A 14,238-nucleotide genomic window follows, 5' to 3' on the forward strand; every position below is an offset into this window, starting at 1 on the left:
AAAAGTGTGCATTAGATTGAGATTTCAACAATGACAACATTTTGATCTGGAGAATAATCAAATGAAGATAGTCATCAAAAGGTTGTAGAACATAATTACTTAATGATTTCCATGAAGAAATCCAAAACATTTCTCGCCTTTGCCCTTTTACAGATGCAGTGTGACACCTGTTGCAGGTGGTTCCATGTTGAGTGCATCGACATGGACTCGGAAACATTTCAGCAGGCAGAGAGTAGTGAATGGAATTGTGTGATTTGTGAACAATGAATAAACAACGTCAACAATGATTTCAGACTATATCTACAGTTTATAGTCACTTCCTGCTCACACATCCACATTTTACTGGTGAATGATGTTGTTTCTTTCCCAAATGTGGAGCTGAGACATGGAGGGTTTGTAATGATGTTTTCAGCTGAGTTGTTTAGTTTTCCCTCTGTTTGGAGTGTAATCCTCTTGATTTGTTCATCTTCATTCTTATTTTGAACAAATAAACAAAACCAATATTAAAATAAATAATCTCCCTTTACAAACTAAAAATGTGAACTTTGAGGCTGAATTACTAAACAGTCAGGATGTTCCCGAGTTCAAGTATACATGCCTTTGTCAGAAATTATGGATCAAAGGGATTTTACAGTAACATAAATATCGTGCATAATGCCTTTTTCACTTCAAAATAATGAACTTTGAGGCTGAATTTCTCCAAAATGATACAGTGAATATGTTTGATACTGAATGAGTGAACAGTCAGGATGGTCCTGAGTTCAAGAGTATCAACCTGTTTCAGAAATGATGGATGAAAGGGATTTTACAGTAGCATAAATATTGCAAATAATGCCCTTTTCACTTCAAAATAATGAACTTTGAGACTGAATTTCTCCAAAATTATACAGTTAATGAGTTTGATACTGAGTGAGTGAACAGTCAGGATGGTCCTGTTATCTGTGGGTCAGCTGGACCGTCCAGCTAACATCAATGCCGTGGTGGAGCCAGTCTCTTTGCCAGAAACGGACTCACCGCCTTTGGAAAACCTCGCCCAGTGTACAGTCAGTGGCTGGGGCGTGACCTGGGTCTATGGCCAAAGTCTGTCCTCCGAACTGATGTCTGTAAACGTGGATTACTTCTCAGACTGCTGGAACTACTACTACTTCAGGGTCACGGCCAATATGATCTGTGCCGGTTCAGGTGCATCTGTTGGACTGTTTGTGTCTGATTCCTTTCAATCTTGTCCTTCCAGATGGTTGGGCTAACCTCAACTGCTAGAATTATACTAAGACACTGGAAGGCACCCGAACACCCTACATTCCAGGAATGGAAAGTGTTAATGACTGAAACTGTATCATATGAGGTTATGCTGACTAGATTAAGAGGCAAAGGGCAGGTGGTGTTAAACAATTGGGATTTCTTTCAAGTGTACCTGACTTCACAGTAGTAGCTTTATTATAAGGCTGCCAGGAATGTGAACATTACAGTTTTTTACCTTGGTTTCCTAATATTTGTATGTCAAGATACGTATGCGTATTAGACACATATACTTCATATTCTGTTACCCTTTTTTCCTTTTTTTTTAAATATATTTTTTATATATATTTTTTCCTTCTTCATCATCCAGGAGCACCTCTTATTTCTACTTTAATTGTCTGACCATGTTTTGTAAGCTGCTCTTTCCTGCATACTGTACCATGTAAGCCTTGTACCGTATTTGTTTGTGTGTTTAAATAAAAAAAACTTAAATTAAAAAATAAATAAATAAATAAAATCTTGTCCTTCCAGTTACAAAAATATTTATTCAGCTCACTACTTTGGAATGAGGTTCAACACAAAGATGCCTCACAGCAATCATTCATGTCTGTCCTGTTCTGATTTGAATAAACCATATGCATGATTTAATTGCACATACAAACTCTTATTTTGTTGTACCAGTGTTTAAAGGCATTTATAAATTGTTCCCAGTAAGTACAGTGTAATTCATGTGTGACACATGATTAATACATGTGAACATATCTCCTGTCAGTCTCATCAGAAGCAATTGACTCAACTGGCTAAAAGATTATCATATTTGGCCAACTAATTTGGTCATTTTCACTATGTCTGACATGCTGGTAGATGTTGTTCTTGTGTTACCTATCACACTCATGGATTGTGTAACCCTTCCAATGTGATCCCAAAAATGGGATTTAAAAAAAAGTCAGACAAAGCTTCTTATTAGCGAAGGTCTGACTGTAACAGTAACAATGTGATTTCTTCACTAAGCCTGGGATTCACTGTTAGCCTGTCAGAAAGATCACACAAAAACTACCACAACAACTTCAACGAAACCTGGTGGAGGGCCTAATTACCAACTTAAATACAGTGAATGCACCGTTATGGTAGATAAAAAATATTTATTAGTTTAAAGAAGCATGAAATAAAATTATGTGCACACATTCTAATAAATTAACTATTTTACAAAAGGAGTTTTTGAGGTACAATTAATTTCTTACGGTTAGATTCGGGCACAGTTCAAGTTAAAAGGACAAACAAGGGAAAAATATACGATGCTGCTCATAAGTGTACTGCAAATATTTTGTTGAGCAGCAGATTAATTAACAGTTGAGAAGGCAGACAAGAGAACGGGCAAAACATTTAAGCTGCCAGTGGAATTCGTTCATAGGATTCGTAGGTCTACTGACACCATGCACTAGCATTTACCAAGGTTTAGTTTTAAGTTGAAGAAAGAGAGTGTAATATGATAGGATCTCTGGTTTCCAGATAATCAGAAATAATGCAGTTTAAATCAGCCCCATTCAAGAGGTTACAAGCAAGGAAGAAAAGTCCATTTTCTGTTTCTCAGTAGCTGTTGTCCAAAATTATTTTCAATGCTAATGTTAAGAAAGCCAATGCGAAGATGAAAAGTGCAGATGAAAAGATAAAAGTGCTTACAGCAAAACTGCCTCACCTTCCTTCATGACAGCGTGCTGACATCCAAGCGAATGATTGGCTGTGACTGCACCCTCTCCCCTTTCCCTCTGTCCCATTCACATTTAAAGCTGAGCTACAATAGACTCGTTCACTGACTCAAAACAACTTCACAAAGCCCAAGAGCAAGTATGGATGGGGTCAAGTCCAGCCGGGGGGTTGCGGATATTGAGAACCCAAGCTCGAGACACTTGTCCCAAGAAACAGTTGAAATGCTGATTCGTCGGTCCCAGGAGGCAAAGGAGAAAGCTTACTGTCCTTACAGCAACTTCAGAGTTGGAGCTGCTCTCCTGACCCTCGACAACTCTGTGTTTACAGGTGAGCTGCGTGTGAAACTGTGGATTGACAACTGAAATGTGGATAAATGATAGTTTTAGGGTGAACAGAAAATCAACGTTACTGCTTATAACTCGTGTTTCTCAGTTGTCAAGAATCAGCACAAAACTGCTGTAATTCTTCTGGGATAAAAGTAGGCAATGTCAGTTTTTTATATATATATTTAGATAAATGAGAGCTGCAATATTATGCTAAATGTGACACTTCTTGTTGTTTGAGATAATCTGCTTAGTTAGAGATTTCATCGTTTGGACACTTTTCCAACATTGAAATTCTACATCAGGGGGATCTGAAGTTCATGCTGCTACGCAGTGTTAATGATTACCGGACAGTTCAAATGACTGGACCTGGTGAAGAAAGCTCAGAGAAAAGCCTTTTTTATATATATATATATATACATACATACAGCAGCAGCCCATTATAGAATCCACTCCAGAACAAGTCATCATTCCAATTGACTGAATCCAATCACTCTTCTCAAGATGGGTGAATTTGACCTTTCTCATGAGCGGGAACATTCTGCCTCTGAATCACTATGTCAACATCGCTGGATATATCGACATAGGGATGTCAAAGACACAGCTGTCCTGTCAGTATTGCTGGACTGTACGAAGCTTGACAAGTCATGTGTCCTTAAGCAGAAACGTCTGGGTGGGGCAAACGACAAGCAAAGAGCCGTGGGTTCAAAGAGCCACTCAGTAACTATTTGGTTAGACCAGGAGTGGAAAACAGACAGTTCCTTATATGGTGAAAAAACGCCTCTTTTCGAGGCACAGGCATTAAATTATTCTGTGTATGCTGTTGTCTCCGGCAGGTTGCAATGTGGAGAATGCATGTTACAATCTGGGGGTGTGTGCTGAAAGGAATGCTCTGTCAAAGGCAGTGTCAGAAGGCTACCGGAGTTTCAAGGCCATTGCAGTTGGCAGGTAAGATGTACCTGTGGCCACCAAGGCTGCAAACTGGAACGTTCTTTGTACTTCTAAAGACATCAGCATTCATCCTGCCTTTGGACTGTCATCACTTCTGTCTTACCAAATCACATGACTCACTTTAGGTTGCATTACTTATTGCACGTCACCAAACCCAAGAAGAAAATTCCAACATTACTTCATACACATAAGTCAGTTTATGTTGTTCGACCACGAAGCTAAAATATGACCAAGTATGACAGATAAATTAGAACTAAACATTGAAAACGGGTTGCTTAGTATCTGTGTAATTGTGTTTATGTATTTGTATCTACAACATAAGCATGTGACTGCCTGCAAAAGGTGTTTTATGTTTCCACTTCCATTCTTCGCAGTGATTTGAGCGACCAGTTCATCTCCCCATGTGGAGGCTGCAGACAGTTCATGAGAGAGGTAACATCTTTTCTTGTTTGGCTTAGTGCTGCTTTTTTTTAAAGGAACCGTTAGTCTCCAGGCAGTGGTTGTTCCCAGTTTCAACTTATCAACATGTTGCTTCCTGCCCAACACTGTGCACTGCTATTTTTATGATAATTTTTTTCCCCTCCCCCTGTTCCATTTACAGTTTGGGTCCAAGTGGGAAGTTTACCTGTCAAAGGCTGATGGCTCATACAGGATGATGACTGTGGACGAGTTGCTACCCGTCTCCTTTGGTCCTGAAGATCTGACCATGAAGAAACTGTCCGATATTCCTGCCGAGTACTGAACCCGTTTTCTAACACACACATCTCAATATCGTCATGGAAACATTCTCCTGGCGATACATCCCCAAGCCCCTTATCCTAACCTTGACTACCCCATCTGAATGCCAAAACCTGAACCTTACCCTAAACTTAAACTAGAACCATAATTCCAATACCTAACCGTCAAATATCCCTTTGGACACATGGAGAAAGCAATTTGGTATCAATGTATCAATGTTAAGCTAGTGTTCTATTTATGGTAAAGGTTTGCTCTTGTATTGTGTTCTGATTATAAATGCTATTTAAATTCACTAGCTATACTAAAATATCAATAAAGGACAAAGTGTGGAAAAATTCATTCTACCTTGATTTGTGGCCTATTTACCAACTTAAATACAGTGAATGCACCGTTATGGTAGATATAAAATATTTATTAGTTTAAAGAAGCATGAAATAAAATTATGTGCACACATTCTAATAAATTAACCATTTTACAAAAGGAGTTTTTGAGGTACAATTAATTTCTTACGGTGAGATTCGGGCACAGTTCAAGTTAAAAGGACAAACAAGGGAAAAATATACGATTTTGCTCATAAGTGTACTGCAAATATTTTGTTGAGCAGCAGATTAATTAACAGTTGAGAAGGCAGACAAGAGAACAGGCAAAACATTTAAGCTGCCAGTGGAATTCGTTCATAGGATTCGTGGGTCTACTGACACCATGCACTAGCATTTACTGAGGTTTAGGTTTAAGGTGAAGAAAGAGAGTGTAATATGATAGGATCTCGGGTTTCTTCTTGATTCAGATAATCAGAAATAATGCAGTTTATATCAGCCCCACTTAAGAGTTTACAAGCAAGGAAGAAAAGGCCATTTTCTGTTTCTCAGCAACTGTTGTCCAAAATTATATTTAATGTTTTAATTTCATGTTATCATTTCTTTTTAATTTGATCCCTAAAACAGTATTAAGACATTGTAACTTTAACTAAGCACAAAAAAAACAACAAATGGAAACTCAGAGGAACCATCATTGTTTTCGTCATGACGCCAGTGCAACGGGCTGGTTTGCAGGCCAACGTGAAGATCTGAGCACGTGAAGCAGAATTCTCCATCAGAAGGGAACATACAAACTCAAACTCTAAAGATCTAAGCTGAAAATAGGTTTCCAGACTCAAAGTGCATTTTAGAGGCTCTGTGTGTTTTAAAGAAATTAAAACAGTTCCAAAAAAAAAAAAAAAAAGCAAGTTTTCCACGCTGCATGACTTAACCTAATGAGTGTGTTCATCCGATGGAGGCACAAAGCTGGCTATGTTTAGCTCCTGTGCCATGATGCATGCCGACTGTGTTGATGTGGTTAAGCAATATGAAAATTTGCATTTTTCAATCCTCACACTCCTCTGCAACCTGCTGCTGCTCAAACGCCGCCAACCAGGTTCCAACAGCTCAGTGTCGATCTATATTTACAAAACAAAGCTTAAATATTAATTTGAAAAGCACAACATTGCTCTGCAGTTTGTTTTTTTTCCCCCTCTTTCGTTGCTTAGTTTCTGCTTAAGTGTTGGTGGTGTCGAGTGTTGGCCAAGCAGGGACCTGTAATCTGGGCAGGGTTCCCTCCATTAGCCTCTCCATCCAGAGTCCAAGCCTGTCGAGCTTGTGATGGACTTCTATGTTGGTGGCCCTGCTGGAGCCCCTTTTAGGTATGGCACCGTCCTCCCTGGAGTGGGACCGAGATCGGGAGTGAGAGCTAGACCTGGACCTTGAACGGGATTTTCTCTTGCTGTCAAAGGCAAACGAGCTCTCAGAGGAAGAGTCGTTGGGATCGTCCCCTGTGAAGACGGGTCTAAAGTGACAAAAATATTTCTTGTAGCCATTGAGGGCCAGGACGTGGCCTGAGTAGTCTGAAGATTCTTCGTCGTCTGAGTGGCTCTCGCTCGGTCCAGCTGAACAGGCTGAGCGAAGGAGTGAGGTCATCCAGTGGCGGTGCTTATCAGCATTGAGGAAGGAGAAGTGAAGGGTCTGAGTCCTGCAGGTAGGCAGCCAAAGGGTTTAGCATTAGGACGTGGAAATATGGTGAGCAGGCAAATACTTGAAGGCACAATCATCATAACTGACTGACTCTCTTATGAGAAATAAACAGACGACAATAAATCGGTACTTACAGTAAGTGATGAATGCTACGACTTACCCGGAGAAAGAAAAAACCTCCTTGGCAAATTTCCTGAGCAAAGCATTCTTGGAGGCATTGGTGAGCACCAGCACAACATTGATGTGACCAGGTCTCAGCTTGACAAGGTTACTGGTGTTTGTAATGTCTGTTAGCTCCGTCACCTCCACAAAGTCCTTCTTTGGAGGACGGCTGGACAAGTGAGAAAGATAAAGGGACGCAAAGTTAACAATGAAGCAAGCATGGAAAAGCATGAATTTTAGATCATGTCCATTACAGCTAGATGCAACATTTGTAAAGGATCCAGTGAACAAGTTTTTTTGTTTTTTTTTTTAAACATATTTCACATTGTCCATTGGAAGCCTATGACTCTGCAGCCCATATGAATTTAAATGTACTTTTTTTTCCCCGTCAGCTGGTTTGGGACAGATTCTGTTTTACATTATGTGTAACGTCTAAGTAGATTTGAAAAGATCCACTCGCGATCAGCGCTGATAATGATGGCAGTGCTGTAGAACAAAAACAACTATGAGCAAACTTCCCAACACAGTGACTACAAGGTGGTACCTAATGAGCTGCGAGGTGATCGGTCAAACTGCAAAGGTCCGACTTTTGTCAGAATGTATTTGACGGAAAAACTGCAGTGTTTACTAAAGTAGCCATGGCAATAAGCAAAGAAGTGATGTTATAGCTTTACAGATCAGCTGCAATGTCATTTAAGTTGGCGACTCCAGGGCAGGTCCAGGCCAGCATTTCTCAGTTTTAAACGTTTCTGGTTCGGAGCTTCCAGAGAATGATCGGGTCTGGTTTGATTCCACTAAGTACACTTTTTAAGTCTCTTTGGGGTCAGAGCGTTCTTTTTGGGCCCAGGAAGACATCTAGTATACACAAAATTGAAAAACCTCCTCTAATGGCCATACGTGTAGTTGTTACAATATTCATGTGACACAAAACTTCAAATCTAATCCCCACAGGAACTTGCTATGGATAAGAGAGCTACACATAAATGAGGTGAGCTGGATACCTTCCAGTTTTCACTTAAATCACTTGGAAAGGTGTAATCATTAACCAAAGCCAACTAGAGAGGTCAGAACACTGTTTCCAGTTTTCCTACATTTATATAACCCTACGAGTGTCTCCTATGGTACGTCATCAAAGACGTCCATGTGACATACGCTTTGGTTGCTGGCCTGTGAAAACTTTTTGTCCGTGTATTTTGTTGCCATCTCGTGCTTGATTGATGTTACTACATTACCTTGATGTATTTGCTCTGCTCGATGCGTCTTCCTGAGTTTGTGTTGTGGGTTGCTCCTTTGGCTTTGGTTTTCGGGGTTTGTTCTCACCCGGCTCGCTGAAATCATATTAAACAAATACATCCTCATTGCAGATCCCAAAAGCTCTGACTCTCAATGGTGGCCCGAAATAATCAAATCGAACTAACAAAGACTGTAAGTTAATCAAATTTCTAAATTACATTTTCAATTGGAGACCTCGTATCTAGTATAAGAGCTCTTATTTGACGCTATTCTAAGTAAGATATTTTAACGTGATTAAAATGCCTAAGATGAAGAGCAGTCGTGCTTCTTTTTACCTGAAAGCCTGAATGATAACGGTGCCAAAAAGTATGAAGAGAGCTGAGAAGATCAAGGACAGAATGGGCATCATCTCTCGCCTAAAAGACAAAAAGCAGACTGTTACCAAAACAAAATAAGGGGGGAAATTACGCAACACCGTGTGGAGCATCCACCAGGTAAACACCGGTCTCGAGGTAGAAGCATGACTCAGCTTCTGATCTGCTTTGAAAAGCTATCAACAACAACCATCTCTTGGCGAGAAGTGTCTTACCAGTTTGAGTAGAGAAGGTCATCATATATTTGAATAATGTAGTCATAGGCCACATTCATCCACTGAATGAAAAAAATCTGAAATAGAAACAGTGAGATTATTAGAAGAATGAATAAATAAAACAGAATCCCGTGTGTGCAGAACAGACCTGGTGGTCTTCACGCAGAGGTCAGAGTGTGTGCTTGCTGTGACTTACGGGGGCCATCTCGTTGTTGAGCTCTGGCAAGGTGGCGTCTGAGCTCAGGTAGGTGGGGTCTTTCTGAAGGAGCTCCAGCTGTTCGTGGAGACGGTACTTGTCTTCTTCACTGCCATTCCAGCCACCACTCACAGAGCGGTACAGGACCCTGCCAGTCTGACTCCGCCTCTCCAGAATCACCACCTGTCAGTGTGATATTACATTGAGGCAGTGCAGAACACAGCCAATTAAAACTAAAGGATATTCAAACACCTTTGTTTATTGTGTTAAGAGATGAGAAAACTGTTGTGTAAAATGTTTGCCTGACAGTGTGCGCAGACCCCCTGACCTGAGGTGAGACCGCAGCCTGGTTGCGTAGAAGCGCCTGACAAAGAGGCTGCTGTTGACGCTGGTAAACATACGCAAACCGCAGCACGTCTTTTTTGTTAGCGGTGGCAAAGTCCAGGAAGGCCTTATTGCCTGGAAGAAAAGCTTCATCCTCCCCTGTGATTAGCAGCACGCAGTACCTGCAGATCACAGTAAATTCAGCTACAACATTTTCAGCATTGCAGTGTGCTTTGAAAGCCTCTGCAGCTCCTCTCCGACTCCTCTGTTTGGACTTAAGCCTCTTACAGTTGTCGAAAATCTACTCCTGTTAGAATCTGGATATATTTTTAAATCTCTCTTTTCATTTTCCATCACTTTAGCAGAAGTGGTCGGGAAGGTGGGAGAGGAAACGAGGACACCTTCTGTGATCAACGTATTAGACCTGATTTTCAGTGCAACCCTATAAGCTACGTCTTTGCTTGCAAACGTGTCTTACTTCCGCCGCCGGTGGAACTGCTTGACAGGACACAGCTCGTCGAAAAGCTGCTGGCTGACCAGCCGGGGCACCTGCAGGAACTTGTTATTGGAGACAAACTCGTCCATGATCTGTTTCTTCATTCCTCTGGCCTGAGAACAAGAAAGTTCAAAGGGCGGGAAAGGTTTAAATTAGCTGCCGTTCTCCGATATAACAGGAGAGGATGTTGTTTTCCTGCGGTATTACAGTGTAAAAGACTCAAGCCACAGGTAATGCAGGGGTTTACCTGGATAATGTCAACAGGCTTCTCTGCGTCTTCCTTAAACAGCAGCATGGTGGGAGCGTAGGTGTTAATGTTGAACTGCCGCAAGAGCTTAGTGTTGTGCGTTTCACCTTGATCCACATAGCCAAAGCGCACAAAGTCTCTGTAGGCGAATGAGGTTAACTGGAAGATGGTAGGATCAAGGTTAGAAAAATTATTATCACACATCAAAATGAAGAAGAGGTCATGACAAAGTGATAGCAGCCGTAATAGAACTAAGGGAAACAATTAGAAAAACAATCTAAAGTATAAAAAGCTTTTCAACAGTAGCTGATGCTCTTATAATGTTCTTGTGTTTTGATGGAAGTCCTCAGTGTCTGAGCCATGAATATTATTCAGCTTAAAGAAGCCAGACAGAACAAATCTCTCCATTTCCAACTATTATATTTAGTTTAATCTGTGCAATCACTGCTTGGGTGCAATTTTTCAAAACACTAGGAGACTTTTGGTCCCGTCTGAGACAAAAGATGACAAATGACATCCCCGCGCGACAGAATAATAGCAATACTTTTGGTCAGAGCTCGAAAATAGGCCACGTTGCAATGAGAGAGGAGTTCAAAAAAGTTAATGGAAACAATCAAAGATAACGTGGGACAAAATTCTGACAGATGTTCATCTCACACCGTGACTGCTTCTATGAGGTACTTCTGCAAAGCGGTGCAGAATTCAGTCTCCATACTTCAAACCTATTTTCATACCGAGGTTCTTTTAGACCTACGATGCACTCAGTAGTTTGAGATAAACTCAATTCAGATGGCTGAATTCTCAGAGTCTTTTACCTTGTAGAGTAGTGGCACAACTGGGACTTGATCAAACAAGAGAAGACTGGGTTTATTTTCCACATGCCAGCTACCAAGAAAAGCCAGGTAGTTGTTATCGTTGATCTGCGAAAACAACAGAGGTTAGTTCATTATTATTATTATTTTTTTTTAAAAAAGGCTTCAGCTGAGGGTAAAATCATGTTGATCATCGTAAAAGTTTTCCTTTTTTTTTCTTCTTCTCCTAATTTGTAATTACACCTATGTTTACATCAGCTAGGAAATGAAAGGCTCAACTATCCTGGCAAGAAAAGAATCCATTAAGAAATAGCTGCTCTATAAACTCTATGTCACACATGTGTTTGTAGTGTGTGTTTGGGAGTTGTAGTTACCCTTTCCACCAGCTTCTGAGGCAGCAAATCTTCCACAAACTGTCTCAGGTGCTCCCGTACCACAGCCTGGTGGTAGAAGGTCACCCTGCCATTCACCAGCCCAATGATGGAGGGAGCACGGTGAGCTCCCAGCTGGTTGGCAAGGCGACGCTCATAGGTCAGATCCACAATCCCAACACCCACGCCTGGTGTGACAACAACAACAGACAGTCACTGGACCTGACACTTGTAAAACACGACCTTTCCTACAATAAGTTGAAAAAAAAAAGGAAATACACAAAAACAGACGATGCCTGGAATTTTAGCAGTTTGTCCTCCCCTGACGGTCGCCTCCTTGGGTTGGAAACCAGAACATCAAAGTGGGAGCTAAACACTGGCAGGGGAGCAAAGATCTTTCACAATTTTTTTTGCACAACTGACAGCGGCACAGCTCTGTGGCCTCATGCAGATTTAGCATTCAAATGAGTCTCCTATGAACACGATGGAAAAGGTGGCAGTTTCTCCGTGCTCACTGTTTAATTTAACAAACAAATGTTGGCCACTACATGGTTCACAATGATTTTTGTCCACATCAATTTACACCTGAAAAGTCCTGGATTTTCCCTATCAGTCAAGAGGCCGGACGCACTCTAAAAACTGAATACTTACGTCTACGGTACGTTTTACTAGCTGATCATTTGAAAACTTATTAGCCGTAACAACTTTACAGGGCTGTAGGGCGTTAATTGCATTGCTGCTTTAAAGCAAAAACGATACATTTAAGTGGAACGATACACTTGAATCATCCAATTCAAATTCCTCACTTGGCTTCACACTTTGTTACAGGAAACGAAGAACGATTACACCCTGGTGGATTACTCAAGAAATCGTGAGCCTTTTGTAAAGTAACTCAACATCTCTAGTTCCGTTTGTCCTCATCACCGTTGTGTTACGAAGCTTTTCGGGTAAACCAGACGCCCTCCTGACAGCGTTCTGGGCATACTGATGAGAGCTCCAAGAAAAACAATCTCACCAAGAGGTTCGAGCTCCTGCACTGTCTCCTTCCACACAGGTTCGATATGGACGCATGCAAAGCACCACTCCGACGTCACTTTGATGAGGTACGGTTTCTTGTAGCTGTCTGGGAGGACATCGCTGTTAAACTGAGCATGGCGAAGCATGTACTTGCTGTCCGCGAAGTCCCTGGACCTTGAACAGAGAAAAAAGGGTGTGCTTTTTAGAGTTATCCAAAAATACATTCAAAAACAACAACAACAACAACAAAAAGGCCTTAGAGAAGAAAGCCCCGTTATGATGAGAGAAAAAGATCCCTCTCTGATACAACATAGCTAAAGGGATTATCAGGAAAACGAGGAGTAGTAGTGTTCGCTTGAGCAAATGTGTTTAAATAGTCTGGAAGTTGCACTGGACGCAGTCTTTCCCAAGGTCACGAGTCACGATGTATACGGGCTCAGTTTAAGGGGAGAAACGTCTTAATCGTGACCAAAATCATTCTGCGGATGAAACGGAAAAGGAAACCAGCTCAAACATGCGGTACCTGGGAAAATGGAAGAAAGACTCGTCAAAGTAGAAACTGTTGTGGAAGCTGCGGAAATTGGGATGCTGTGACTGGCCAAAAGGCTGGTTTTCATCCATCTGCCCATAGCGGTCAAAGTTGGACCTTCGCTCCTCATTGGAGAGAATCTGTGTGCAAAAGAGAGAGAAGCAGAAGTGAGACGATTTATTTTTCAACTCAACTCTCTGTTGAGAGATCTTAATCAAAGAGACAACGAAATAGACTGTCAAACAAAGAAAGGAGCAAACCATCATGTGTGTGCGTGATACACTGTGGTGTCTTTTCACCCACCTCATATGACTTAGAAACCTTTATAAACATGTCTTCAGCTTTGGGGTCCTTGTTCTTATCTGGGTGCCTAGAAAAGCCCACACATGATAAAATAAATCACTACAACATTCACGGAAGGTTAAACAAAATGTCCTCTAGTAGTCTACATTTTTAATTAGTTAAGTGATGACTAGCACTGCTGCAGTTGTTAACTGAACGGTGCAGAGATGTGATGGCCTCCGTGGTGTCGGGGGGGGGGGGGGGGGGGGGGACTTGTGTCACTCACCATTCCCTGGCAAGGTTCTTGTAAGCCCGTTTGATTTCTGCCTGACTGGCACTCCTGCTGACACCCAGGATTCTGTAGGGGTCATAATCAGAAGTCGGTTTCACCACATGCACAGTCAATATGAGCAAAAAGATGGCGAGCCCAACTGGACATGTCCGAGGATCCCGGCCGGTGCTCCAACCCCTCATCGTTTGCTAACGTTCCCGTCCCACGTTACGTCAATTAGCTCTCCTGTAACGGACAAACCTACCGAGCAAACGCGCTTACATGGTCGGGTCTGCTAACTTTGCAAGTGCCATGTTTAAGAAAACAACATAGGCGTGCTTTCTTACGACGAGGCCATCGTTTTCTTAACAGATGATGGACATTAGCAAACTGTCGGCGTCACGCCAGCCGGGAAAAGGTCTCGCTTCCGGCTACACTTTTCAAAATACAGTCTTCCTGAATAGCAAAAGAATGTAATGTGAAATCTGAAAACAAAAATGAAACAATCCGCGGTGTTTGGAATTGATCCAACACGGTCATCACTTCTTGAATGTTTGCTTTTACCTAGGCGTTACTTATTTAAGAAATAGTAAATGTGGTTGCCAGCCCTGTTGGGTGGTGGATTCTTGTTGAAAATCTCTGAAGAGATTAACTCAAGCATGCCCAGCTACATGTCAGTTATTTAATGATCCTCTGAAATTTATCCTTGCCTATACTGTCATGAAAGTTAAAGCACACTCTTGAG

The 14,238-nt window shown here is 41.5% G+C and overlaps 2 protein-coding genes across 2 annotated transcripts; one reads left to right on the plus strand and one right to left on the minus strand.

The window, feature by feature from the left end:
- The first annotated feature begins 3,026 nt into the window (after window positions 1-3,026).
- LOC142376914 (cytidine deaminase-like) lies at window positions 3,027-5,297 on the plus strand. The gene is made up of 4 exons (XM_075460601.1): window positions 3,027-3,273; window positions 4,106-4,217; window positions 4,595-4,652; window positions 4,822-5,297. The coding sequence occupies exons 1-4, from the start codon at window positions 3,087-3,089 to the stop codon at window positions 4,960-4,962; spliced, it is 498 nt and encodes a 165-aa protein (XP_075316716.1). The 5' UTR covers window positions 3,027-3,086; the 3' UTR covers window positions 4,963-5,297.
- Window positions 5,298-5,367: 70 nt separating this feature from the next.
- LOC142376912 (dnaJ homolog subfamily C member 16-like) lies at window positions 5,368-13,910 on the minus strand. Its single transcript, XM_075460599.1, has 15 exons — window positions 13,509-13,910; window positions 13,244-13,310; window positions 12,935-13,080; window positions 12,410-12,585; window positions 11,398-11,582; window positions 11,027-11,131; window positions 10,212-10,370; window positions 9,947-10,077; window positions 9,473-9,650; window positions 9,145-9,327; window positions 8,949-9,025; window positions 8,695-8,775; window positions 8,359-8,454; window positions 7,125-7,295; window positions 5,368-6,962 (listed from the first exon to the last, which is right to left on the minus strand). Exons 1-15 carry the CDS (start codon window positions 13,694-13,696, stop codon window positions 6,491-6,493), a joined length of 2,415 nt encoding a protein of 804 aa, XP_075316714.1. The 5' UTR covers window positions 13,697-13,910; the 3' UTR covers window positions 5,368-6,490.
- Window positions 13,911-14,238: the final 328 nt, after the last annotated feature.

This window comes from Odontesthes bonariensis, chromosome 3, assembly GCF_027942865.1.
Source record: "Odontesthes bonariensis isolate fOdoBon6 chromosome 3, fOdoBon6.hap1, whole genome shotgun sequence".
NCBI lineage: Eukaryota > Metazoa > Chordata > Actinopteri > Atheriniformes > Atherinopsidae > Odontesthes > Odontesthes bonariensis.

Coding starts and splice junctions, on each gene's coding strand:
- LOC142376914 (XM_075460601.1), top strand. CDS start 3,087: ATGGATGGGGTCAAGTCCAGCCGGGGGGTTGCGGATATTGAGAACCCA. Junction 3,274..4,105: donor CGACAACTCTGTGTTTACAG/GTGAGCTGCGTG, acceptor TGTCTCCGGCAG/GTTGCAATGTGGAGAATGCA. Junction 4,218..4,594: donor AAGGCCATTGCAGTTGGCAG/GTAAGATGTACC, acceptor CATTCTTCGCAG/TGATTTGAGCGACCAGTTCA.
- LOC142376912 (XM_075460599.1), bottom strand. CDS start 13,696: ATGAGGGGTTGGAGCACCGGCCGGGATCCTCGGACATGTCCAGTTGGG. Junction 12,586..12,934: donor TCTTTCTTCCATTTTCCCAG/GTACCGCATGTT, acceptor TCTCTGTTCAAG/GTCCAGGGACTTCGCGGACA. Junction 6,963..7,124: donor GAGGTTTTTTCTTTCTCCGG/GTAAGTCGTAGC, acceptor GCCTACCTGCAG/GACTCAGACCCTTCACTTCT.